Raw genomic sequence first — 25,245 nt, 5'->3', positions numbered from 1 at the left:
GGGGGGGCTCGGATAGAGGGGAACACTCTACCTTGGTTTCTTGTAAGGTAGTGTGGAATTCAACCTACGGAAAAGGTACTAGCGTTGACTTAATCCAGTAAGTCTACTCTACTAAAACCAATTGAGATTCCACGAAGTGTGCATATAACGTAATTTATACACTTCGTATCTCAGTAACCACTCAATCGATTTTATGGGTTCAAAGGGTTATCAGAGACTCAATCTATTGTAAAACCAATGTGCACATTGGAAGCGTGTAAAACTATTTTTACAAACTCAAATGTGTACAATTTCTACTATAAACAATTCATGCCTTTTTTACAATTTATTTAAGGCCCGTAATTGTTTAATATTATCTGCATAGAATTTTTAAAAATTAGTCAATTGAATTTTATATAGCAGTTAGGCCTATAAACAATTATACAGCAGGGTTGGCGCCAGGGGGTCAGGGCCCCGTCGAGGAGGGCTGCCCCCACCCCACCCCGTCGGGGATAAAAAGCACAATTCGTCGGGGAGAAAAAAAATATATGTATTTCTACATTAGTAGACGCTAAAACCACGCCTACTTTGCTTTCGTCGGGAAATTTGACTCCTCGTCGGGCATCGTGATTTTTAAATTACTGTACATGTAGAGACTAGATTAGATTCACTGTTTTAAGTTTATTTTATGTGTTTTTTAAGGCTCGATTACGTCAGAAAGCTAATCAGTAAATCATTATTTTTATGCCAATGTTAGTTTGCACAAATTATATAAGCGGGCGTATACGATTATGATTACTGGGATAAATTGCACTTTTTAGGCCTATGATAATAATATTTATATTTCAGTGGCAAATTCATAAATCTATAAATTTTTCAAAATTAATGAGAAAAAAAAAATTATATTCAGATTTAAGTACGGCAAACAGAGGTGCCATAATCATAAATTGTCTTACCTCAGCCCCAAACATGATTGGGGTTAAAGGTTTAAAGGTTAAAGGTTATTCATTTATATTGTGCAAAATACGAGAAGTGGTCTACAACCTGCATCAGTGGAAGTAGCGAGTTGGTGGCGGGCCCCAGTGCAAGTCTTGGTGGGGTCTACTAAAGCTAAACTTTTATGCATACATTACATTCTAAAATTGTTTAAAACGGATAATATTCAAAAATATTCAAGGATATTGGGAACAAAAAATAGTGAAGTCATATATATTTTATCGTTTCCGGTTGGGAATTTCATAATTAATATTGACATATTAATTGCTTGCGGTACACCACGTAGATAGTTCTGAAAACAACTGTTTTGTTAAAAATGTCTCGACGTTTCGTTTCTAGAACAATCAATGACATGATTCAGTGAAGTAAAAAGTATTCATTAAGTATGATGACCTGACATAATTCAAAATGTGTACAATATTTAAGTTGAACCAAATTATAATATGCCTACTAAACAAAATATTTCAATTGCTTTATTAATATGCTTTCAAACAGTATTTGAGTGCATCGTACCGTGGTACGAAGCATACGTATACCTAATGGAAGAAAATACCATTGATTGTATTCAAAAGATACGCAAGGTTGCACTGCCTATACGTATGGTCCTGTATAAGAGACAGCCCCCCCCCATTTCGAATTCCTGGATCCGCCAATATATTGTATATTGAAAATGTGTGGAAATAAATGTTAATTACATTTCTTAATATCAATTAATATCAATTAGATACGATTTATAGAAGGCTAGAACACCTGAGCTTCCAGGGGCTTCGGCCCTGTTCCCCCAACGGGGCACTGGGCGGCCCCTGACCCCCGGCTTGGGCTTTGGCTTATGGCCCTAGACTTTCTTATTTTGCAATTTGTTCCCACTTTAACCAGCCAACTGGTGTAGTAACGCATTTCAAATCTCTCAAGTTAGTAACTATGCAAGAAAACATTAGACTTACAGTATATTCACAAAAGAGATATATTGTACATAATGCTAAAGAGGATTATTATCACGCTGTAGATGAGTTCTTGAATTGTTAATTTTTTTTTTCAATCAAGTGCTGTGTTTGCTTATGTTAGGCCTTATAACGATTACACTTTAAGGGCCGTCGGAATCGCATCGGCCACATGCATACTTAAACAACGAATGGCCCACTTTAGGGGTATAAATTTTGATTGCAAGTAATTAGAGACGGCTTGACACGTATACCTTTGTGTGGTGACGAAAGTTTGCCTGACTCCAAACCCCAAAATGTTATAAATAGTTATTTTATATTTATTTTAAACATTTTCAAAATCAATCTTAGGCTAATTACTAAATTTAAGGATTGGCAGTCAAAAAAAATTATAAGTTGAAGTGTTCATAGACAATACAAAAACAATTGCATGGTGGATTTTTGTTTAAATTTAATAACATTAAAAAGACATTAATAATTAGCCTAATTCGTATAATTTATAGGTATAAGTATATAATTATTTTAAAAAGTATAATACAATTGATAAAAAGTGGTCCGGCCAAAGCCGGTGCGGTTCCGACGGCCCTGCCTTTCAAACACGGATCGACGCCCTTGAATGAGAGTCACCAGTAATGAAAATTTTAAACCATATAAATTAACAAAAAGTGAATATTAGTTATTAATTTACCATACAATTAACACAATGTAAAACTGTTACAATTTCAGGCGATTCCTAAGATTTTCTCAGCGGGTATTGATGTTACAGAGATATACAACAAATCAAACGACTACATCAACGCTTTCTATAGCAATATTCAAAACATGTGGTTGAGGCTATACGGCTCACGTCTTGTTACCATGGCAGCCATTAACGTAAGCGCGCACCGACGTTTGTCTTTGCTATCGTATTTATTCGAATAAATGTTCATTTGCTGAGAAGTTTTGTTTATTCGAGGGAGGCTTTTTTTTTTTTTTTTTTTAATGGATACGTATATACTCAAATAAACCCCCATTAATTTCAATGTAAATGCGTTTATTCGTGGGAGGCTTTTTTTTTTAAATGGATACGTATATACTCAAATGAACCCCCATTAATGTCAGTGTAAATGTGGAACTATACATAACACATAATTACCCTCAAAATTTGGATGCAATAATCGAATGAATGAATGAATCAGATAAATAGATGGATGAACAACAAAAAATGAATGAATTAATGATAGAATGAATGAACGAGCAAACGAACGAACGAACGAGCGAGCGAACGAATGAATGAATGAAAAGAATAAACTGGATGAATGGATAAACTGTTGGATGGTTGAATGAATGAATGATCAAATGAAGGCATTATTAAATGAATGAATGAATGAATACATGGACGGCAGCAAGTATGGATGAATGGATGGATGCATAGATAGATATTAATGGATATGTCAACGGATAGGTATATGGATGGATGGATGAATGGATAGATTACTTGATGAAATGAACCAATGGAAAGAAAAATATTGGAAAAAAATTTGTTAATTTATATAATTATTTCCAGGGACATAGTCCGGGTGCTGGCTGCCTTATGGCAATGTCATGTGACTTTAGAGTTATGGCTTCAGGGAGGTACAGCATTGGTCTCAACGAAACTTTACTGGTAGGCTTATGTTTGTTTGCATCATTACTTTGAAATAATTTCATCTGGTTTTGAATGTATATGTAGAATTGATGTTATTAAAACGATAACGAATTCGAATACGTCATTATCATTATCGTCATTCGTGTCTAAAACATTCTTGACAATATGTTGCACGACCTGAATATTATCCTTGATTCATGCAAAAGGCATGAATCGCCTACGTTGTGAGAGATATGCTATTGCAGGGGAAGGGTTGTCTACCAATTTGATGACGTAACCGTATTCGTTATATATCGTTTTCGTAAGCATGCAAAACTCCCTAATAATTTATTGAAATTAATGTGTATATTTCAGGGTATTATGCCATCATTCTGGTTGAAGGATACAATGAATAATACAATTGGGCACAGGGAAACAGAGAAGGCTTTGCAAATAGGTAATTTTGTCAGCGACTGTACAAATAACCTTCGTTAATGGCCCATTATTAGTACTAATCAAACTAATAGGCGAATTCATGTCTTGAACTGCGCATGCGCGTATTCAGTAGTATTCAAGTCAATCGACATAAAACCTATATGTTGTGTGTATGGTATCTATGTCGATAGATCTTTGCTTAAAACAGAATAGTAGGCCTACACGCACGGCGTTGAACGGGAGATTCCATCAATTCCTTTTATGTTGAGGGGTAAGTTTCAGAGAATATGACCTTGTATTTCATGGTCTTTTCACTTTTTCAAAAATGTAATCACTAATGTACCAGACCATTAATTAACCTTTGCGCAACTCTGCTAATAAGCAAACAGGCAGACAAATAGCGAAAAATGATACCATAAACCTCATTGACAGAGGTCATATAATGCTGATGATGTGGAATCCTTTATTTAAACTGATCAGGAAAACTGTATAATCCTAACGAAGCACTGGAAAAGGGTCTTGTGGACGTACTGGCTGAAGACACTGAAGTGGTGAATGTTGCCAAGAAACATATGGTGAACTGGTTGAAAATACCAGGTGAGTTCGATTGACTTAGTATAAAACATACAAGTATTGATATATACATTTACCTGGACATTTCAAGACTATTACCTACTACATCTCTTTACACACTTCACCACAATGGATTACAACGTGTCACAGTCGGCTGATTGTCGGTGGCAGAGCTGTTGCGCGCGCTATGGCCTTGTATTCTCAATGGAATCGCGGAATGAGTGCCTGGCTTAATGAAACAAAACGGCAGACAACGGTGCACACGGCTTTTGCAATCAACACATCTTGTGAATAATAACCTGATATCAATTTATATATTTTGCAGACCATGCAAGGCAATTAAGCAAACAAATGATGAGAGAGACTGCTCTGGATAAACTTAGAGCCAGAAAAGATGAAGACATCGAATACTACACCAAATTCTTTCAGCAGGATTCGGTCCAAAAAGTGCTCAAAATGTATATAGAGAGTCAAATGAAAAAGTAGTAAAACATTATAGCAACATTGGCTAACATTTTGACAAAACGATGAAATACGGTGTCTACTACTAGGTCAACCTGTAATCTCTTCAAATTAGAAAACTACTCTTCATTACAACACCTTAATAACTTAAAAATCAGTCCAAACAAATTAAGCTTCTTCTATAGTGGATGAGGAACATCAGAGAAAATTACAAGCAGCTATGATGTAACGTAAATAGAATAATAATATCATAAAAAGAACAGTATAAACGGTGGTTGTTAGATGACATATTTGTAAATGTGCAATTATAAATCCTATAATTGAATTCATTTTTGCTTATTGGCTGGACTATTATTTAATAACTATAACGTAAATACGGAAAATAACAGTTCAACTTATCCAGGAATTAAGGCCTATTACTCACCATACACTGCTCTAGAGTGACACAAAATGCAGTTTTTGTAAATCCAGGTATTATTTAGCATAAATATAGCTAAATCTACTTAAAATAGTACTGATAGTATTGTTAAACAAAAGAATTAGTCTGAAATAAAAAGGAAAAAATCTTATATTGCGTGGCAATTGTGTTTTGAGTCCTGAATAGTTTTTGAAAATGAAAGTCAGTACTCATTGTAACCTTAATTAAAATAGTTTTACTGTATCAACAGTGGCAGCACTATTGGGGGGGGGGGGGGGGGGGAGAGATTCCTCTCACTACCCTCCACCCCCACCCCACCCAACCAATCAGATTTCAGATGCTGGTCCGCCACTGTATATCAACTAATATGTTTTTGTTAAGCTAAACAAAGTTAAGTATCTAAGAGTACCAACATAAAGAGAGAGGGGGGGGGGGTTGGTTTTGAATATATAGAGATACATTCGTCGTTGCAAAAAGCTGTCGATGATAACATATGCAGCGATTTTATGAAAAAAAAAACAGCCTCAAGATGTCTCCAACAGCGAATCGTTTGCAACTGTTTCCACTTTTTAGTAATACAGCACTACTAAAATTGATATTACACAAAACTCATGCTTACATTTTATTTCATACTGCATTTTAGAACATTTTATATATAAACTGTTTTCTTTATTGCCAAAAGCTGTCGATGATAACGTACGCAGTGGTTTTATGAAAAAACAGCCTCAAGCCAAAAGCAAATCGTTTGCAACTGTTTCCATTTTTCAGTAATACAGCACTACTAAAATTGATATTACACAAAATTCATTCTTACATTTTATTTATACTGAATCTTATGACATTTTTATATATAAACTGTTTTCTTAATTAGAGACAACATGCACAAATAGTATAGTGATTCTGTCATATATTAATCTTTAACATTATATTATTTATACTCGGGAATTTGTTTGGTATACTTTTGTATGTTGTGGTATGTTGCTTTTGAAAGACCAGCAAACTTAACCATTACAGCTTCACTAACATTCATTCATGTATATCATAACAGTAACACCAATCATATACTAATTCATAATCAGATATATAAATATATATTTCCATAGAGCACAACAAAATGTCTTTCATAATTATTTAATTCATTGTCTATTAATAAAGATACACTCTCAATGTTGTTAAAAAAGAAATACATAAATAATATCTCTTTCCTTTTTCTCTTACACAGAAATTTTAATTAAAGCAATTTAAGGAATTTTGTAGTAAAAGGGTATTTAGGTCAATAAAATAGATTTTATCCGTGTATCATTGAAATGGACCTTTCTGTTAGGCACCGCCCCTTGGAAATTGTTGCTAAGGTTAGATGCGCGCATATTCTTGGCCCTGTTGTGATCGGTTGTTAAGTCTGATTGACACTCTTGGAAGGTCCATTAGATAAATGTAATACAATTTTTTTGAATGTCTATTTTTTTTTACATATTTTCTTCATGACGGCATATAAATTCATTAGGATACCAATAAAGTCTTTTCTTCATTTCAATTAATTTCATACAATGCTTATTATTTTTAATTTTTATACTTTATTATTCTGAATGGTATGCTCAATGTGAAATGTTCACCGTAGTTTTCATTGATGTCCAGATTCAGACAAAAATATTTTAAACATAACAGAAAATATAAATTGAAAATATAAAAAAAAAAAATCATATAAAAATAAACAGCAATTTTTAAAGTACTGTAATTTGGTTGGAATTGTGAAAATACTCAGCTATTTTCCAGCTCACAATACTTGATAATAGAAATGTTTTTTTTTTATAGATATTTTACAATTTTCCTTGATTTTTATGGCTCAAATGTTGCCAGCAATTATATGCAGTAATATAGCCATCTGAAAGTACTGCGCATATTAGGCATTTGATACATGAAAATGTTAAATACAAGTGGACAGCCCTCACTTCGATCAGGAAAAACGACCACGGTTTAAAACAGCGAGAGCACATTTATAATTACTGTTTTGTTAGCAGCACCACAGTAGGTAGGCCTATCAACTAGCATTATTAAGGCTGCACTATATGTACGTACTGTAGCTTACCGTACATATTTTCAAGTTTTTTGTAATGTAATGCAATTCATCATGACCAGACAACTACCACCATCAATTTCATTGTGTGTATAAGACTTTTTGCATTGCTAAAAAAAACAGCTAGCATAGACAAGGACGTTAGTTTTTGCTAATGATGTCAAAAATGTTATATGCATCACTGGTAGCCAATAAATTTGTGGCTAGATATAAACCAAGCTGGCTTTGCTCACTGTAATATTACCATATAGATGCTGTGTGAAAAAGGCTTTGTATTCTGCTAATTTGAATACAATAATTAATTTAATATTAATTTTTGGCAAATATTGAGGAAATATAAGATAAAATGGACACAATAGGAACATTCGTTTGTATACAGCCTCTAGACATCATCATGTTTTCATTTCATATGACACAAATTTGTGTTACTCCTTTGTAGTTCATGTTCTGGTTTGCAGTGGCATCTTTGAGACCATTTCTTTGTATGCCTTTCCATCGGATCCTGCTGCAAGGCGTTTCATGTGATCCAGTAAACGAACCTACAATTATGAAAGCGTTAAAGTATTTGCACATGTCAAGTAAATTCAATATCAAGTTAACACTTTTATTGTCAGGTTGATAAAGAATTTTGAAATGAAATGTTAATATGGAGTATTCGCAAGCTTACGAAAGCGATAACGAATATGGTTACGTTTTTAGACAATCCTTTCCCTACAATAGCATATCTGTCGGAACGTATACGATTCATGCATTTCGCATGAATCAAGAATCATATTCAGCTCATACAGCATATTGTCAAGAATGTTTGAGACACGAATAACGAGACGATAATAACAATGACGTATTCGTAAACGTAAGGTTGCAAAATCTCCCTATTATATAAACCAGAAGACTCACCATAAACTTGGTGTCGCCATGTCCATGTTTTTTGCCGAGGTTCCACAGATTGGTTGCTAGGGTGGCGATTGGTTGCTTGGAAATATCACCAAACACAACAATATGATGAAAGAGCTGAAGAGCGGTGGCAGCCTGTCGTTTCAAACCAGCCTGAAATGTAAAGTATACAAGAGCATTACAACCAAAAAAAAAAAGAATTTGACTCTCTGTAGTCTAGCAGAATGATGCTTACCATGATAGCAAGAAGTTGCAGGTTCGAATTCTCCAGGAAACATTTGTTCATACAACTGAATTAAAAACCAATTCACTATGAGCCAGATTATCGAATTTTCTTGAAAATGAACTGTTGTATGCCCATATAAAGTCATGATGTGCACATATATAGTGATGATGTGCCTATATATGGTCATGATGTGATGTCATCATGACTATATTTAGGCATGTCACATGTTTTTGTCAAATAAAATTCTGGACAGGGCTTTAGAACAAATCCTGTTAACATCACAGGAATTGAACCCAGGACCCTGGGATTGGAAGGCAAGCACCTTAACCACCAAACCATTCCAATTTATTCATGATAATAGTTACCTCTGATTGGCTGAGAGTTTTTAGATAATCCAGTATCTCTCCCACAAGAGTGTTGCAGATTCCATTAATTTCAGCCAAGAATTTTTTGTCACTGCCATACAGTGAGTCATTTGAATCAACTGTAAAACAAATAAAAATTAAAAATTATTATTGATGCATATCAATTATCATTGTTTTTGTGTCTCCTAATTTTTTTCTAATTCATTCTACTTTACTGAAAATATTCACAAATTAAAAATATGAAAAGAGAAATAGAAATTGAATGCATTGGCCTATATTTTAAAATTTTTTCAAATGACGGGGGAGTGGGAGTTGTGCGTCCACATATTTTAGCTGTCAAACTTTCTAAATTAGAACGTGAATGCTGTTCCTCCACCACCCCCCCCCACCCCACAAATACCCCTGTATAAAGTCCTGTATACACTCCTGGTTGATATTAATTATCAATAGCAATGTTATGAGAATGATGAATAGGCTTACCATTGGGGATGTGATAAGCATAAGTTTCCTGGGACTCTGCTGCTAGCAAGCACAGGACGCTCATGTAAACTTTAATCTTAGCTGCAGAGCCTTGTTCCCATGTGTAGTCCTGTAGGATGTTGAGCAGGCCTCGCACCAGGTACAGGCATCCATTGTCAGGATGGTCCTGTCATTATAACAGATAACAGTTTTAACAAAGGCAGTAGAGGTAATGATGATGATGAGGGTGACAATAATTATAAAAAATCTTATCATTTCACAGCAAAAATAACTTTCAGCAGATATGCCAACCAATTTCCAACCAAAGATCTTATAATTACAAGATAGCTTTCTCCGTGATTTCTGTGTGCAAATACTGTAATAACGCAAAAAAATTATTAGAAAAGTGCAAAGCAATTAATAGAGGGTGGTATATATTTACAAGTTCATGTAAATATTTGTGGTGAGGATTACTTACTGGGACAATAAGAAGAGTTGAGAGAAAATTCTGAATGTATGAAATCAGAAGAACTTCTGTTGATCGTGTTTTGCGGTCGATTGTAATGATTCTTGGTACTTCAGGAATGATGCTGATGGCAGCCTTCAGAAAAGCATCTCCTGAAAGAAAGTAACTTAAAAATGTGATTATAGGGCTCTAATTTTGGTGGTGATGTTTGCGCTTTAAAAATTATTATTATTATTATTATCATTATTATTATAATTATTATTATTATAATTATTATTATTATTATAAACCTGAAGCAACACACTGACTTGTGTCAAGCACATTAAATTTGTACATCTCAACTGTTGTAACTAAAATCTTGTGAATAATGGATACAAACGATCAATAGGATATAATAAACAACACAAATTTAAAAGCAACAAACCAAAATTCAATCAAGTATTTTCTTAAAAACTGCAGAAAAGGTGAAGGTGATCTTAATTTTTCAACAAGTAGTAATATGTTAGGATGCAGATGCTGTCTTAAATGCATTTGATCTATGCAGTGTTGGCACCAAAAAAGAAATGAAGGTATCTGATGGGGGTAGGAGATGGTGCCAGTTATCCTGGAAAAATGAACCCCTTTCTCTTACCTTGGGTCAGAGCTTGATTTAGAAAAGCCACATGTCCAGAAACTAAGTACAGGTTGAGGCGATGGAAGACATTTATAATTGAAGGGATTGTGATAAAACAGTATGCAGCACATGCCTAGAAAAAATGATATTTAAAATAAAATTATCAAACATCCCAAAGCAAAATCAAACCAAATCATAGTATATTTTTTCATTTCTATTGGATACCCCCCACACAATAAATGTGCTACTACAACAGATGACTAATTATTAGTGTTGTATTGTTGTCTCAAACAGAAATACTGTAGAGTGACCCCTATAATTCGAGACCCCTCTAATTCCGAGACCCCTCTAAATTTGAGACCGCTTTTTAAAAGGACCGAATGCAAATTGTCCATCTTTTAACACAAAACTAACCCTCTATTAAATGGAGACCAAACCCCAAGACCACTACACATTTTCAGGACCCAAAGTAGTCTTGAATTGGAGAGCAAATTGTAATCTGAAAAGATCAACCTAATTCAAAATTAAATATATACATACTCTAACAAAAGCAGCAGTTTTTCGGGAATGTTTGCCATGGACCACAGATCTTGTCTCCATTGACAACTTATTTACACACTGGAAGATAAAATGAAACATTGTTACAATCTTCCACTAAATATGAGTTATATCATCATAATATGATGATATTTGACCTTTCGTCTCATTTATCAAAATGCATTACAAACCCAAAAAAGAAGATAATTCTTTGGTAACCCTGAACCAATATCTTAAATCAAATTCTCTGCACCTCAAAGTGCATAGAATTAATTAACAGGATCACAGAGCAACTTACAGCTCAAGCATTGGAACTGTGAATAACGTTTTGAGAGCAAATCAGAGTTGTTTTACACTCGACAAGTGTGTAGATATGTAATTCAAATACTGATGTATCATAATTGTTATGCTAACATAGGTTCCAACCCTCCTGATTCGATCGGGAGTCTCCCCAATTTACATGCTTTCTCCCGTTCTCCCCAATTTGTTCAAGTTCTCCCCAATTTCAAACTATGGCTAGATTTGTTGTACTTACAGTACAACCACCCCACCCAAAGAAAACATGGGATTCGCACGATAAAATAGATGAAATTACTAGGCCACATGAATGAAAAACCCAATTATAGGCCTAGGTATCTCCATTAATTACATTTACGCTATCAGAATATTTCAACAATGAGGGCGCTTTCCACTAAATTTTGCAAATGGGGGCGCCCTTCTATTGTAAATTCCCCTTCTCCTGATTAAGGTCTAGGGGTTGGAACGTTGGTGCTTACCTGAACCAAAGTAACAAGCACGTCATCAAGATTACTAAAATAAGCACGAGTTTCAACGTAGAAGCTCAACTGCTGTTCAAAGTCACGCCCAAATGAAACCTAAAATTAAATTGTACATCGTAAGTGGATTTCTCGCATGATTAAAAATCGTAACGGTACTGGGTTTGGTCTACAGGAGTTTGTGCTTCGAACAAGTCATTCCATTCATAGAAAAACCCTTTTGATGGAGAAAGTGTACCTTTTTAGCAAGGTTTGCCTAGGTTGAAACTAACTCCAGCTATATAATATTGCTTAGAAGATTGAAAAATTGTTAATGAATAGATAAGGATTCAATCAATCAATCTTTACTTTCAATCATGAATAAAAACAAAACAACAAAAAATTAAGACGAAGGAAATACAGTACAAAAAAGGCAAGGCAAAATGGCATCGGTTGAACGCATTTTGTGTCGCCGATAGCAAAAGAGTAGTATCACATGGTATCGTGACGTAACACTGTAGTACTCTATAATCAGATAATCCAGGTTACTAAACACCAATTATTAATTTTCAAGCTATATTAGAGTACTACTATGGCTTCTGCATAATAAATAGCAGCCCTAAGTGTAAGTATTAAAATCATTGTAGGAACGTGTGGCAGAGCGTGTAAGGTGATGGACTTCAGCTTTTGAGATCGGTAGTTTGAGACCGACTCTTGTTGCATTGCTTGTGTCCTTGGGCAAGGCACTTTACTTACATTTGCCTCTCTCCATCCAGGAGTATAAATGGGTACCTGGTAGGATGACGTGGCATTGGAAGTATTAATCTGTATCGGCATTAAATTACATGCATGACTAGGTATACTCCCCAGGAAATGAAGGAGGTTGCACTGTGTGCTGGTTTCATTATGGATCCGATGACCAGGGTTAGTAAATAACGTCGCCAGCGCCTTGCATCCTTGGCAAAAGGTGCGGTATAAATCTCTATTATTATTATTATTATCCATTTTTTAAGAGAAATAATATTTTTGGTAAAAACTTACCTTCCTAATAAAGCTTGAAATAAGTTGACTAATTTCTGTACGTTCATCCTCTATAGTGAGTGCTCTGAGAAGTAAAATGAAATTTGTGTAACACTAAGTTAAGATGCTGTCTGCACTCAATACTATGGAGATCATTTGGGATTACTTAATCCTTAGCTTTAAAAACAGTGTGTGCCAGACTTCAGACAGTTATGGGTTGTTCTTGCTGTGTTTTACACACCTAAGAAACCAACCCTCCGGTCCTGTACAAAAATACTCTAATTAAAGCATTCCAATTTAGGCACAATATAACATGAAAGTCCTAGAGATCTATATATAACTATGATTTCTGAAGTAAGTATGTTACTCCACTATGACCCTAGTGACCTCCACACCCCCACACCTTAACCCAAGGTCCCAAGAAGAGAGAATCCACTTCTGGGAGATCTGTTTTACCCATGACTAGCTGATTTCAGGACGATATTTGATACAATAGTAAAAAATATACAAACATTATGAATTTGCAGGAGATGGGTTTTTTTCTGGGATAATTTTGCTAGCTTGTAGGAGTATGGTAACCGTGCTTGTAGGAGTATGGTAACCGTGCTTGTAGGAGAATGGTAATCGTGCATATTTTCGGAAGACTCCCGCAAATTGCGGAAGACTTGGGACCGGTGCATAAAATCGAGCACTCACTGTGTTGTACGATGACTCAAACTCCACTCCCTGTGAATGATAGATGACGCGACGCCTTCTGCTGATTGTCGGTGGCAGCCTAAACAGATCTTCATTAAAAAGGATTCCTTATGTGCGTGTTGTGTTGTTGTGTTCTACATAGAATCGCGTTGGCCGATGACTGTCGAGCGCCCGGCTTAAGAGAACTATGCATCAAGGCACTTCATATTACTGAATTTTACTGAGAGCAGTAAACACGCACATACAGTAACACGATAATCAGAGACTACTGATCCTTGCCCTGTTGCGTCAGATCTATGTACTAAAAAAATAATGACCCGCGGTTGATCGGCTGGAGTCGACTCAGCCTAGCCAAATGAGGCCTTGTGTAGGCCTCGCGTGGCAATCCCATCAATCAGTCCAGTAGTTTTTGAGTTATGAGCTCGGAAGGACACACAGACAGACTGACACACACACACACACAAAAACATGCGATGAGTAACTATTAGTATGCATGGTATACTCACGTTACTGAATCATGCATTGTTCTACAAATGAACATAAGTGCATTCAGAATAACAGGATCATTTGTTGGTTCTGTCTGGTGTCTGAGGAAACAAAGTAAATGATAATAAATGTTAAATGATTACAGTTGAACTTGACTAAGTCAAATCCAAAATGCCATTGGAATATTGTTCGACTTCGATAAAATTCGACTTACAGATTGTTAATTAATGGAAAACACAACAATTTGGCATGTAAAATAAGATCGATTTAGAAATTATTTGACTTAGGCACAGTCAACTTAGGCAAGTTTAACTGTTCAATAAATTATATAAATGATCACAATAAAATGATTTAATATGATCCCCATGTGGATTGATTTATCACATTTGACATAACATGAATTCAGGGGGTCCCAGGTTGGAAGAAATCCCTTCTGGGAGATATTGTTAAATGAGCTTTCTTAACGTATTTAATCTAATTTTTCTACACATAGTAATACCCAGCGGCACTGAATTCTGTGAGACAATTGATAATATAGTAAAAAAAAACATGTAAATATTATGAATTTGCAGGAAATGAGTTATTTTTTTCTTTTTTTTTTAGAAGCGGTTGGTGCATCGGTTGTGGCTTCGAAACTCTCGCTGTGCAAATCGCTTGTGTCCTTGGGCAAGGCACTTTATTTACGGTTGTCTCTCTCCACCCAGGAGTACAAGTACAAACACAACTGCACTGATTACTGGCTGCAAATTATGGAATAATAATATAATTTAATTTAATAATTTAATTTGCTGTTGAGTATGTGTTCCATATGTGTTTGATCCAATGACCGGGGTAGTAATGTGAAGCACTTAGAGGCAATGTGCATGAAGCGCTATATAAGAGCGACATATTATTATTTATTTCTGGACGATTCTTTCTTGTTTGTGAGAGTGCGGGAGGCTGTCCCATCTTCCATGGGACTTGGGGCCCCTGTGAATTTTTCAGGATCTTCGTAGTGATTGTACCATAATGTCCAATGTATCAGAGCGCTTTAATTATGCACTCCGGATACATATTATGTTACCATGTGCAATCTCCTCCTCCTTATATTGTCATTGCACTCAAGAGCTCGCTAAAGAACATACCTAGCAAATGCCTCCATGATGTTCTTACACACTTCTACTTTGACTGATTCTTTCTGGAACATGTCAAGGAATGGCAGGAACTTATCCTAGAGAAAAATTAATCAATAAAAATGATCATTGATAATATATCTCTAGTAAATTATGAATACTATTATTACTAATAACCAAATATTTTAGGTACAGGTACTGTGAATAGTTGTAATAAATTTTAGAGTATGAGAAAAATCTTCAAAAATTTCATCCTACCACATTCATAAGGTTTACAATTAAGCATTACAATGATGATGAATTTTTAAATATCACTTACCATGGCAAAGAGGATGGAGAAATCATGCATATGAGACAAAACCTTTGACATTACAGATTGCAGCTAAAAAAGTGAGGGAGAAAAAGATTTTAATGAAAAATGAAGTTAGACCTCAAAAAAATGTTATTTACATGTTTGACATACAACAATAAAGTACCTTTTCCTATCTTACATTTACACATACTGTATATATTTTACAAATCAATTGCAGTGCTCAGAGACTGATCGGGTAATGAACCACGGAGATTTATTGGGTTCCTGGTGTCTTTAACAGCTTTCTGTTAGGAAGAAGATGTGACAGACTTACACAGGTGTTTATACACAGGTGTTTAATACCTACGCAGGTGTTTATTACCTACGCAGGTGTTTAATGCTTACACAGGTGTTTAATACTTACACAGGTGTTTAATATTTACGCAGGTGTTTAATACTTACGCAGGTGTTTAATACTTACGCAGGTGTTTATTACCTACGCAGGTGTTTATTACCTACGCAGGTGTTTATTACCTACGCAAGTGTTTATTACCTACACAGGTGTTTATTACCTACACAGGTGTTTATTACCTACACAAGTGTTTATTACCTACACAAGTGTTTATTACCTACACAGGTGTTTATTACCTACACAGGTGTTCATTACCTACACTGGTGTTTATACACAGGTGTTTAATACCTACACCGGTGTTTATTACCTACACTGGTGTTTATTACCTACACAGGTGTTTATTACCTACGCAGGTGTTTATTACCTACGCAGGTGTTTAATACCTACGCAGGTGTTTATTACCTACGCAGGTGTTTATTACCTACACAGGTGTTTAATACCTACACAGGTGTTTATTACCTACACAGGTGTTCATTACCTACACTGGTGTTTATACACAGGTGTTTAATACCTACACCGGTGTTTATTACCTACACTGGTGTTTATTACCTACACTGGTGTTTATTACCTACACAGGTGTTTATTACCTACGCAGGTGTTGTTTATTACCTACGCAGGTGTTTAATACCTACGCAGGTGTTTATTACCTACGCAGGTGTTTATTACCTACACAGGTGTTTAATACCTACACAGGTGTTTATTACCTACACAGGTGTTTATTACCTTCACAGATGTTTACTACCTGTACTTACCTGTGGGTAATTGTCTTCAAAAGCACGATCTGGTAGCATGTGTTTGATTATGTCACCAAGTATTGTATTAACCTCTCGTTTCTATAGGAACATAACACAATCAATGTGATATGAACAGAACTTTGAACAAAAATATGTTGTAGAATCCAAAGGACTCACTCAAAGATTATAATGTAAATGTATTTATTTAAAGCTATGTTAATTTGTTTAAATTTATGTAAATTTATTGTTTATTATTTATTTCCAAAGAACATCTCTGATTGCTTCACATTCATAATGGTCAAAGAAACAATGAACATACACACAATGTGTTGTTTATAATAATTTGTTTTTTACAAGATCTTATAATTACAAAAAGGAAAGCAATAGCTATTTAATAGCTTATAGTTACTTGTGAAATACTTTCACAGTAATATATCAAATTATTAAGTGTTCATACTTACAGTGAAATGCTTGCAAGGGTACTCAACCCAAACTTCAGCACAGCTTATGTATGCCTAAAAGATAAAACAAAACAATATATGTTTAAATCGCATACCATATTTCATACTACAGTATATTACAATTAACCATTTGACAGTGTAGAACAAAACATTTCCACTAATTAACATATTATTAAAACCAGGTGCTCAGTACATCTGCCTTTCCAATATACAGGTCTCCCTCCAATTAAAGACCACTTTCGGGGCCAAGGTTTCCATGATCTTTAGCAACTTTGATCTCTAATTAGAAAAATAAAGATAATGGGGCTGGGGCTCCAGACTTTTGCCATGGTGATTTTGTTGCTTTTGGGGCCCCAAGACACTTGTCTGAATAAATAAATGAAATGAAAATGAAATAATAGACATTTGTTAATTTGGAACCACAGTGGGGTCCTTATGGACATAATACCGGGAAACAATCCCCTACTCTTTTCCGAAGAGTGTACTGCGTTCTTTAACGTGCACATGGGCCATAATGCACACGAAACCAAAGGCCTAAACATCTCAACCAAAAGACGGTGCGCTATCGTAACTTGGATTCCAACCCTTCACCAGCGATGGGAATTGAACTGGGGACCAAGAGATCTTCACGGCTCAATGCACACAAAGTGGCTACCACCAGCTTAGCCGACTGAGCTTAGCTGCAAGTTTGCTTCATTACATGAGTGGAAGTTCATGATGTTTTGATTTTCTTGTCAAACACAGATGATAGCATGCTCATAAAGATGAAGATGTGAGCAAAGAAGTAGAGTGTGGTACTTTTGAACACTAACCTTTGGTATCTTTATTTTCATGACAACCTTCCAGACTTCGTTGAGTACGGTGAGGCGCTGATCCTCAGGGGGATCAGCCAGTACCAGATTAGTGCCAAGAGAACAATACAGATGATGCTAACAGAAAAAGAAAAACCCTTAAAGTCAGGCTCCGGAGGGAAAAAATGTTTTTGATATGTTGTAGAACTGATTTTTCTAAGACAGAAAAAAGTTGTTTGACGAAAAACTGGGGAACGGTGAATGAGATACAGATTTTTTAATATTTAAAAACTGGGGGAATAAGGGGTAAAAATGGGCAGTTACGCCCCAGTTACTGTCAAAATTTTTTTACTTCAACGAACAAAAGGAGATGATGCTAACAGAAAAAGAGAAATCCTTAATAATCAGGAGGAGATAAAATTCAGAATCTATAATAATTTTTTTTACTTCAGGGTACAGGACAGTGACAGTGGAAATGAGGGGTAGGTAAGGTACAACGTACAAAAGTGAGATAAAAAACACTGGATGCTAACCTTTGGGAAGCCAGCCTCTTCACATTCCTTGATAAGTTCTGTGAAGCCTAGCGCCCTCTTGGAGATAAACTCTGGCTTGAATGCTGAGATGATGGAGTTTAAGAGCAATGCACTGAAAGTGAAGATAAAAAAGGAAATTAAATATTAAAATATTAATTCAAAAGTAAAATTTTTAAAACATTTTAATAATATATGTTTGTCTTACTTATTACACTGTTTCTTGCATTTAGCCAAAATTTCTGTTAGTGCTTCCTGTAAAAAATAAACATAATCAATATTTAAATAGTCATGAAAAAAATTATGTGAAAAATTCGTATCTGACTCAATATTTAGCTAGTCAGGAAATCAAATTAAAAAATTGATACCTAACTGTCGCCCCCTATAGACAGCATTTGAATTGCTTATTTCGGATGAACTACAGTTCACCCTCCAATTCAAAAACCCCTCTAATTCCAGACAACATTTTCAAAAAACAAAATAACAATCTTTAATATTTTAACACAAAGCTAACCCTCTAATTAGAGACCAAACCCCGAGACCACCCCAAAATTGTCAATTCTAAAAGGTATCTCAATATTAGCTCTATGTAGTGCTGGGGCAGATGCAGGGGGTTGCAGACGGTGCGATCGCACTCCCTAAATTGTACGAAAGTGTAATTTCCGGGTAACTAGAAGGCCATATTCTCAAAATGTTCCTGGTGTGGATTGTCACACACACCCTCCTGCCAAATCCTGCATCCGCCCCAGCAGTGAGGTAAATGCAAATCCTATTAGAGCTTACTGTACCTCTGATGTCTTGTGAGAAATACACTGCAGAATCCAGTCTAATGCTGGGGAGTACAAAGACAGATAAATTGCCATCACAAGTCTCTGCACAGCGAGTATATTCTGCACAGAGTCTTTCTGGAGCTGTAGATGAAAATTCAACGAAAGGTATTTAATGGATGTAGGCTTATGGCGAGATAATGGTGCAACTGATAACACTTAAAAAAGCTTTCAAATGGAGTATTTTAATGTGAGGTGTTCAGAAATTCCAATGAAATTTAAAAAAAAAACTGATAAGAAGATGGTACCTGCAGATGAGAAATTTACCAACAAAAAAAAACCAATCATTGTGCATTATTGTGAAAATATGATGATGGTATTACAGATGGAAATTCAACAAAAGCTTTCATTAGAAAGGATATGCAGATAAAAAATCACAAACAAGTTATCAATAGAGTACAGTGTTCTTATAGAAAAGAAACATTTTGTGAGGAATTTTCAAACACAAAGCTAAACAAAGCCTTTGCCTTGTTTTAGGTAAATCCTCATACAAATACCGAGCAGATGAAAGTTTCAGATAAGCTGTTAATATGAGAATTGAAAAAATAAATAAAGAGCAGTAATGAAAATTTAAAAATATTGGATTATGTACTCACTTGAGGAAAAGTGGACAAGAAATCAAAGAAGTTGTTAATAAGATGATCTTTAACATCAGGTGCTACTGCAACTCCTACCTAAACATATAAATAAAAAAATATTATAATATAATGTTACATAATTATCATGAAAGATAAACTGTATATTTGTAACTAATAATGGTATCTTTTAATTATTATTGTTAACATAAAACCATGTTTATTTTGAAGTTTATTTTACGCCATGAGAAAGGGGAACTGTATTTTGGGCAAAATGAATATTCAAAAACATACTTCAACTAGGCCCCTTAATAGTAAACTCAGAAATAAAAAAAACTGCAATTAAACTGAAAATATATTAAATTACATGAAATGTGTAGCCATATAATTGCAAGTATTCAGTTATATAGTGAGGAAATAACCATAGTTGTGGTTGACATTGGTAACATACCCGACAGAGATATGCTCTGGCATAAATAGCCACCAGGGGATCACCAATTCCTCGCATCTGATTGGTCAATCTCAGAAGAGCTTGGGAGTACTCCCTAAATAAAATAAGAAGCAATTAAAGATTAGATAAAGAATTGCATTTCTTAAGGTATAAATGGCTGGGGTAAATTCTTGGTTTGAGTGGGTGAATATTCAGAAAATAGATAAATATATTATATAATTTGAAAGTTAAATCTTAATTACTTCAACTTTGAATGTACTAAATAAAAAATCAATTATTACCCTGTTGTTAAAAAGCCATAGCATTTCATAATTGCAACTTCAACATATCTTGGAAAAATTAAGAAAATGCAATAGTAGGTATTTGTACCAATTTTACAACTTATCCATTTGTAGCCTATCCGCTAATGATCTTGCATAAGCAGAAATAATATTGTGGCTTTTATTGCCTATACACATCTCATAAGGATCCCTGCAGTTTGTCTCTGGCTTGTCATAAAAACTTCAATCAAATATATTAATAAAAATAAATATTAAATTACTGCACTGCATTTCTAAAACTTGCAACTAGTATGAGGCAGTGGCGTATCTAGATCTCCTAGATCTCTTGAAATAGGGGTGCTGATGGGGGGGGGGCAGCGTGAAGGTGAAGTGGGGGACTCGATGATCAGTTGAGGGGCGCTAATTAGCAAAATGAGGTGATTTTAGATGATTTTTAACTACTTGACCGTGATTTCTGAGGAGCGACAGGCAGGGGGCGATAGTAATTTTTTTGGTGTTCTCCCCACCCCCGGGCACCTCCTAGATATGCCACTGGTATGAGGCAATATAACTAGGAGCAGAAAAGCCTTCAATGTATTTAAAGTTTGTATTGACAAAAAGGTTTAATATTTTAAAGGCAGGATTGAAGGTTCTGAGGTGTAACAAAAAGGTAAAGGATACAGTCTTGGAATTAGTTCTCTGATTGAAGCAATTTTGAAAAACCAGTTGCGACACGTCTCTTTGGCCGAGTCGGGCACTTGGTCTGGTGTGAACTTCTCCGGTAGCATCTGCGGACTACTGCTGCCTGGTGGTTGATATGTCGACTTGCGACGGATCCGATCATATACAAGTTTACCTGGTTGCATGGAAAGAATTAAATTCAGAATGAACCTAAACAAAAATATGGTTCATAATTATGTGAAATGCGGCAGATTACACAAATCAGAAGTGAAGGAATGAGGATGATGCTTAGGTGTGGGGGGCGCAGTCACATGCTGGGACAATCAGTCAGTTCTATTTTGTCTTGTTTCTGAGTTCTTTAAAGAACAGCTTATCCAGGTACAGTAAGTAATCACAGAATAATTTCGATTACAAACTCACAACTTCACTGGATTGGATGAAATATATTCTACTCAGCATAATAATTCAGAAAGCCTTAGAAGTTTAAATATGAATTTTCTAAATATCTGTACCAAACACTGTTATGAACCTGCCCTAGGGGAGATCAACTGAAATGGAAAATAGATAGATAGCTTTCATATTTACCAAATGTATCCAGAATATCAGTAATTAATACAAATTTACTTGGATAAAACTGAATTACAGATGTGTCTGCTAAAAGCTTTGAGCACTGTGAAGTAAATAAAAAAACAACCCATTAGTACAGCTGGAAGCCAAAGCATTTAGTGTCTGCCAATGCATATTTGTGCTGCCATGATGTTGCATATTTTTTTGATTAGAAAAAAAAAATACAAGTTATTATATATAGTTGTGCCTCAACTAAAAGCTGAGAATTGTATATAGACACCTTAAGTTAACATAGTGAAATTGATCATTGTAAATAAGTCTCCTTAAGCTACTACAAAAAAATGTTGATAATTGTAAATGGGTTAACAAACTAATTATTGATAATTATGAACTCACCCTCATAAATTAAAAAAGCCAGAAACTATAATTTGCATACCTGGATAGCAATTTTAAGTGCTTTGACCTTTTGATCCTGTTCCCATGATAAAATGAGGGCATCATTAAGCTCGTTGATTCGGTTCACGTAATCTTGTTGACTCAAGTTTAACATCTCCTTCACTGAACCCTACAAAATAGCATCATAATGAAATAATATATTTATATATTATCATTTGGATTCTATTTATGTATACAGATTTGAAAATTTATTTAAAGTTAAACCAATATGTTGTCCAACACCACCCGACAACAGCAAAGACAACCAGCATTCAGCTAGTTGCATTGTCAGGAAAATGACATTGGTTCGAAACATAGGAAAGTAAGTTAATATTTTGGTTTACCTTAAACAAAATTTTCAAATCAGTATGAAACAATATAATTCAAAAAACATGTTCCACTGTTCATCAATAACTTTCCTAGACCAAGTATCTGGCAACAAACTTCAATAAACACAACTAATTATTTTATGTTATTTCATCTGGACCATAATTAAATCCAGTGCATTTGTGTTGAGAATGCCAACCAGAATATAGAAAGTAAAAATATTAACCAAAATAATGAAGACTCACCTCTTCAAAGTCATCAAGTTGTTCTAAGCGGTTTTTAACTTTGTCTGTCACAGTTCCTTGTGATATTTGCGACTTCATGACAACTGAATATTAACAACAGCAAACCAAAAATTTAATTTAAAAACATTTAGGCCCTAAGCAGCACTTATAAATAAATAATTATATTTATTTAATTTCATTCCAAAAAGTTACCCTAAAAGCTAAAAAGTTTAAATTACAGGCCATTACAATACAATAAAAAAACACTACAAAAAATTAACATGAAAATAAATAAAATAAAACAATATTGAGTATTTAAAAAATATATTAAAAACGTTAATATTGTTATATGAAAGTATACCTATAAATACACAAAGATAATGATTCATTAAAAATGCTATGTTTCCACTTACCCTTTTCTCTCTCTGATTGTGATAAGAAACTCTGTGAACAGAAATAGAATGCAAAGATAAAGACAAATCTACCATTAGCTATATTGTTTCAAATCTATTAAAGGTAATAATAATGGAACCTGGGCACTGGTATCAACCAGTTGGCACTCATGGTTCACTCTTGTCATTCAAGCCATAACTCAAGTGCAAGCGATCATCTGGTCGCTGTCAAGTTTTCCTCATCATGCAGTTAATGGTCTTTTCTGGAGTGTCAATCGAACTTGCAACTGACCAATCAGATGAGTTATTTAATACCCAGAAATAGGTGCATGCATGTCCAAACAAAATGAAAGTTATGTACAATTAAATTGTTTATAATGTCCCTATACCAAAAATATCCAAAGGGCAGACTTAGCCTAAATGGCAGAACCATGCAAATGTTCTTCCGACTAATTATTCATGTCTTCCTGTACTGTAATCTGACTTGATATCAATGGTTTGAATTATGTGTCCTGAACTTTGACTTACTGTCGTGATAGAGAGCTTCTCCGAGGTTGTATATGTTGTGAGAATGTTGACCTTTTTGCTGTTCCATGGCTCAAAGGAATCCCCAAGGCTGTCAGACCTTGACTTAACAGAATCTGTCTGCAAGAAAAAGACCAATAGAAATTCAAGTTACAAAAAAAAAAAAAAAATTTTAAGGCAATATAATAAAAAAAATTATTAATTTATCAACATCTGCATGTCTTCTATAGTACTCATCATCACTTTTCCAGTCCAAAAATGTTGATAAACTAACAACTATTTTATTGGGCCTAATGTATTGATTATTAAAAAATCCTTCTTTGGTATGATCTCTGATATCAAACAGCTGCAGCTTTAAAGTAACCTGACTGGCATTGGAACCTACTGAGTCTTTTCTTCCTGGTTTTGTAAAAGTGCCAGAGGCAGCTCTTGAGAGTGGATCGATAGTAGCTGATGCTGCTAGCTGTGAAAGAGGGTCAGTACCATCCAGTGCACTAGACAAAGGATCTACCACTGATGAAGTCTTTGGCGGTGGGGTAGACTTGGATTTTAAACTAGCTTTTCCCGTCTTCTTCACCTTCACCTCAGAAACCTGAAAAAATGGCAGAATACTTTTTTCAACTCTTACTCTTACCAATTAAACAATATGTAACTAGGAACCTCAATCAATTAAAATCTAAAAAAAGATATACAGAATAAATTTCTTTACATACCGGTATGGGTATGAATTTGATATATTTAAAAAGGCAACTGGATTTACTAGTTACTAACCGTAATCAATTTCAAGGGATGTTCAAACGTCGGTTCTGAAGCTAAAGCAGTCTGCTTCCTGTCCCTTTCATAGTTACGCGGTCTTGAGGACCTGTAGAGAAAAAAATTACAAAATTTTCATCATTATTTTAGATTATCCAAATAGAGACGTTAAGCAGGATCATCTTACGTTCAGCCAAAAATAAATTATACTCAAATGTGATATTCTTATTGGGAAACTGACCAAATATGTGAGAATCTCCACGGTCCAGCGCAGTCAAACTTACTGCTCACACACTAGCAAAGAAGCTACCCACCACACTCTCTGTCTGAGAGTAAGAAAAGCGATAATATTTCAATATTCTGAAAATGAGTACCATCGCCCCTCTTCCTCTCTCTGGGTTTACCAGCCTAGCCTTTGCTTTCACATAGTCGAAGTGTGACCATAGCTAGGCCTAGGCTAGCCCTACCGTAGGGCCCACCACAGGCTATAATAATCAGACAATTTCGTCCCAATCCGGTCCGAGCGCGAGCGGTGGGGGCCTGCCAAGCCAATCTAGCCTTCTGTCACTGTCAGACAGCATAGGAGGCTGTTCAACAATTCCTGCTGCACTATTTTTTTAATTATAGACTTAAAAATATTGTTGTCTTATTTCACCTCTTTAAAATTACATGTTTGCAATACTTACCATTCATATGTGGCCATTATTCCAGAATTGAAGGAAGCAGATTCAGCAGATAAGGCCTCATCTGATCTGGAAGGGAAGTTATTGTTTTGCCAGACGTCGTGGGGGATACAGTATCTTAAACTTAAAAAAAAAAGTTTCATGACGACTGGAAGCTGGAAGCCAAAAAAAAAACACTAGCGCCCTCAAGTTGTGCTTCTAGACTTACAAGC

General features: G+C 35.1%; 2 protein-coding genes across 2 annotated transcripts in view; one reads left to right on the top strand and one right to left on the bottom strand.

The window, feature by feature from the left end:
• The window catches only part of LOC117109697 (enoyl-CoA delta isomerase 1, mitochondrial-like), a 15,545-nt gene extending 8,438 nt beyond the window's left edge, over positions 1-7,107 (top strand). The window contains exons 5-9 of the mRNA XM_033252076.1: positions 2,643-2,789; positions 3,463-3,561; positions 3,898-3,979; positions 4,438-4,554; positions 4,856-7,107. Coding sequence (XP_033107967.1) covers positions 2,643-2,789; positions 3,463-3,561; positions 3,898-3,979; positions 4,438-4,554; positions 4,856-5,016 — 606 coding nt within the window. The 3' untranslated portion in view covers positions 5,017-7,107. The remainder of the gene's footprint in view (positions 1-2,642; positions 2,790-3,462; positions 3,562-3,897; positions 3,980-4,437; positions 4,555-4,855) is intronic.
• On the bottom strand, positions 6,214-25,142 carry LOC117109695 (VPS35 endosomal protein sorting factor-like). Its single transcript, XM_033252073.1, has 30 exons — positions 25,037-25,142; positions 24,369-24,459; positions 23,983-24,189; positions 23,601-23,717; positions 23,094-23,124; positions 22,702-22,784; positions 22,131-22,259; positions 21,713-21,797; positions 21,128-21,302; positions 20,468-20,515; positions 20,187-20,280; positions 19,757-19,834; positions 19,122-19,244; positions 18,542-18,588; positions 18,337-18,448; positions 17,825-17,941; positions 17,013-17,066; positions 16,570-16,650; positions 15,433-15,495; positions 15,126-15,211; positions 14,022-14,102; positions 12,841-12,904; positions 11,821-11,919; positions 11,048-11,125; positions 10,526-10,640; positions 9,907-10,046; positions 9,450-9,615; positions 8,970-9,088; positions 8,382-8,531; positions 6,214-8,023 (listed from the first exon to the last, which is right to left on the bottom strand). The coding sequence occupies exons 1-30, from the start codon at positions 25,051-25,053 to the stop codon at positions 7,925-7,927; spliced, it is 2,949 nt and encodes a 982-aa protein (XP_033107964.1). The 5' UTR covers positions 25,054-25,142; the 3' UTR covers positions 6,214-7,924.
• Positions 25,143-25,245: the final 103 nt, after the last annotated feature.

The sequence above is a fragment of the Anneissia japonica genome, unplaced genomic scaffold, assembly GCF_011630105.1.
Source record: "Anneissia japonica isolate Jap-2015-1 unplaced genomic scaffold, ASM1163010v1 scaffold3782_len1007564_cov172, whole genome shotgun sequence".
In the NCBI taxonomy this organism is placed as follows: domain Eukaryota; kingdom Metazoa; phylum Echinodermata; class Crinoidea; order Comatulida; family Comatulidae; genus Anneissia; species Anneissia japonica.
The sequence above is the reverse complement of the archived record's forward strand: the minus strand, read 5'-3'. Positions and strand labels throughout refer to the sequence as shown.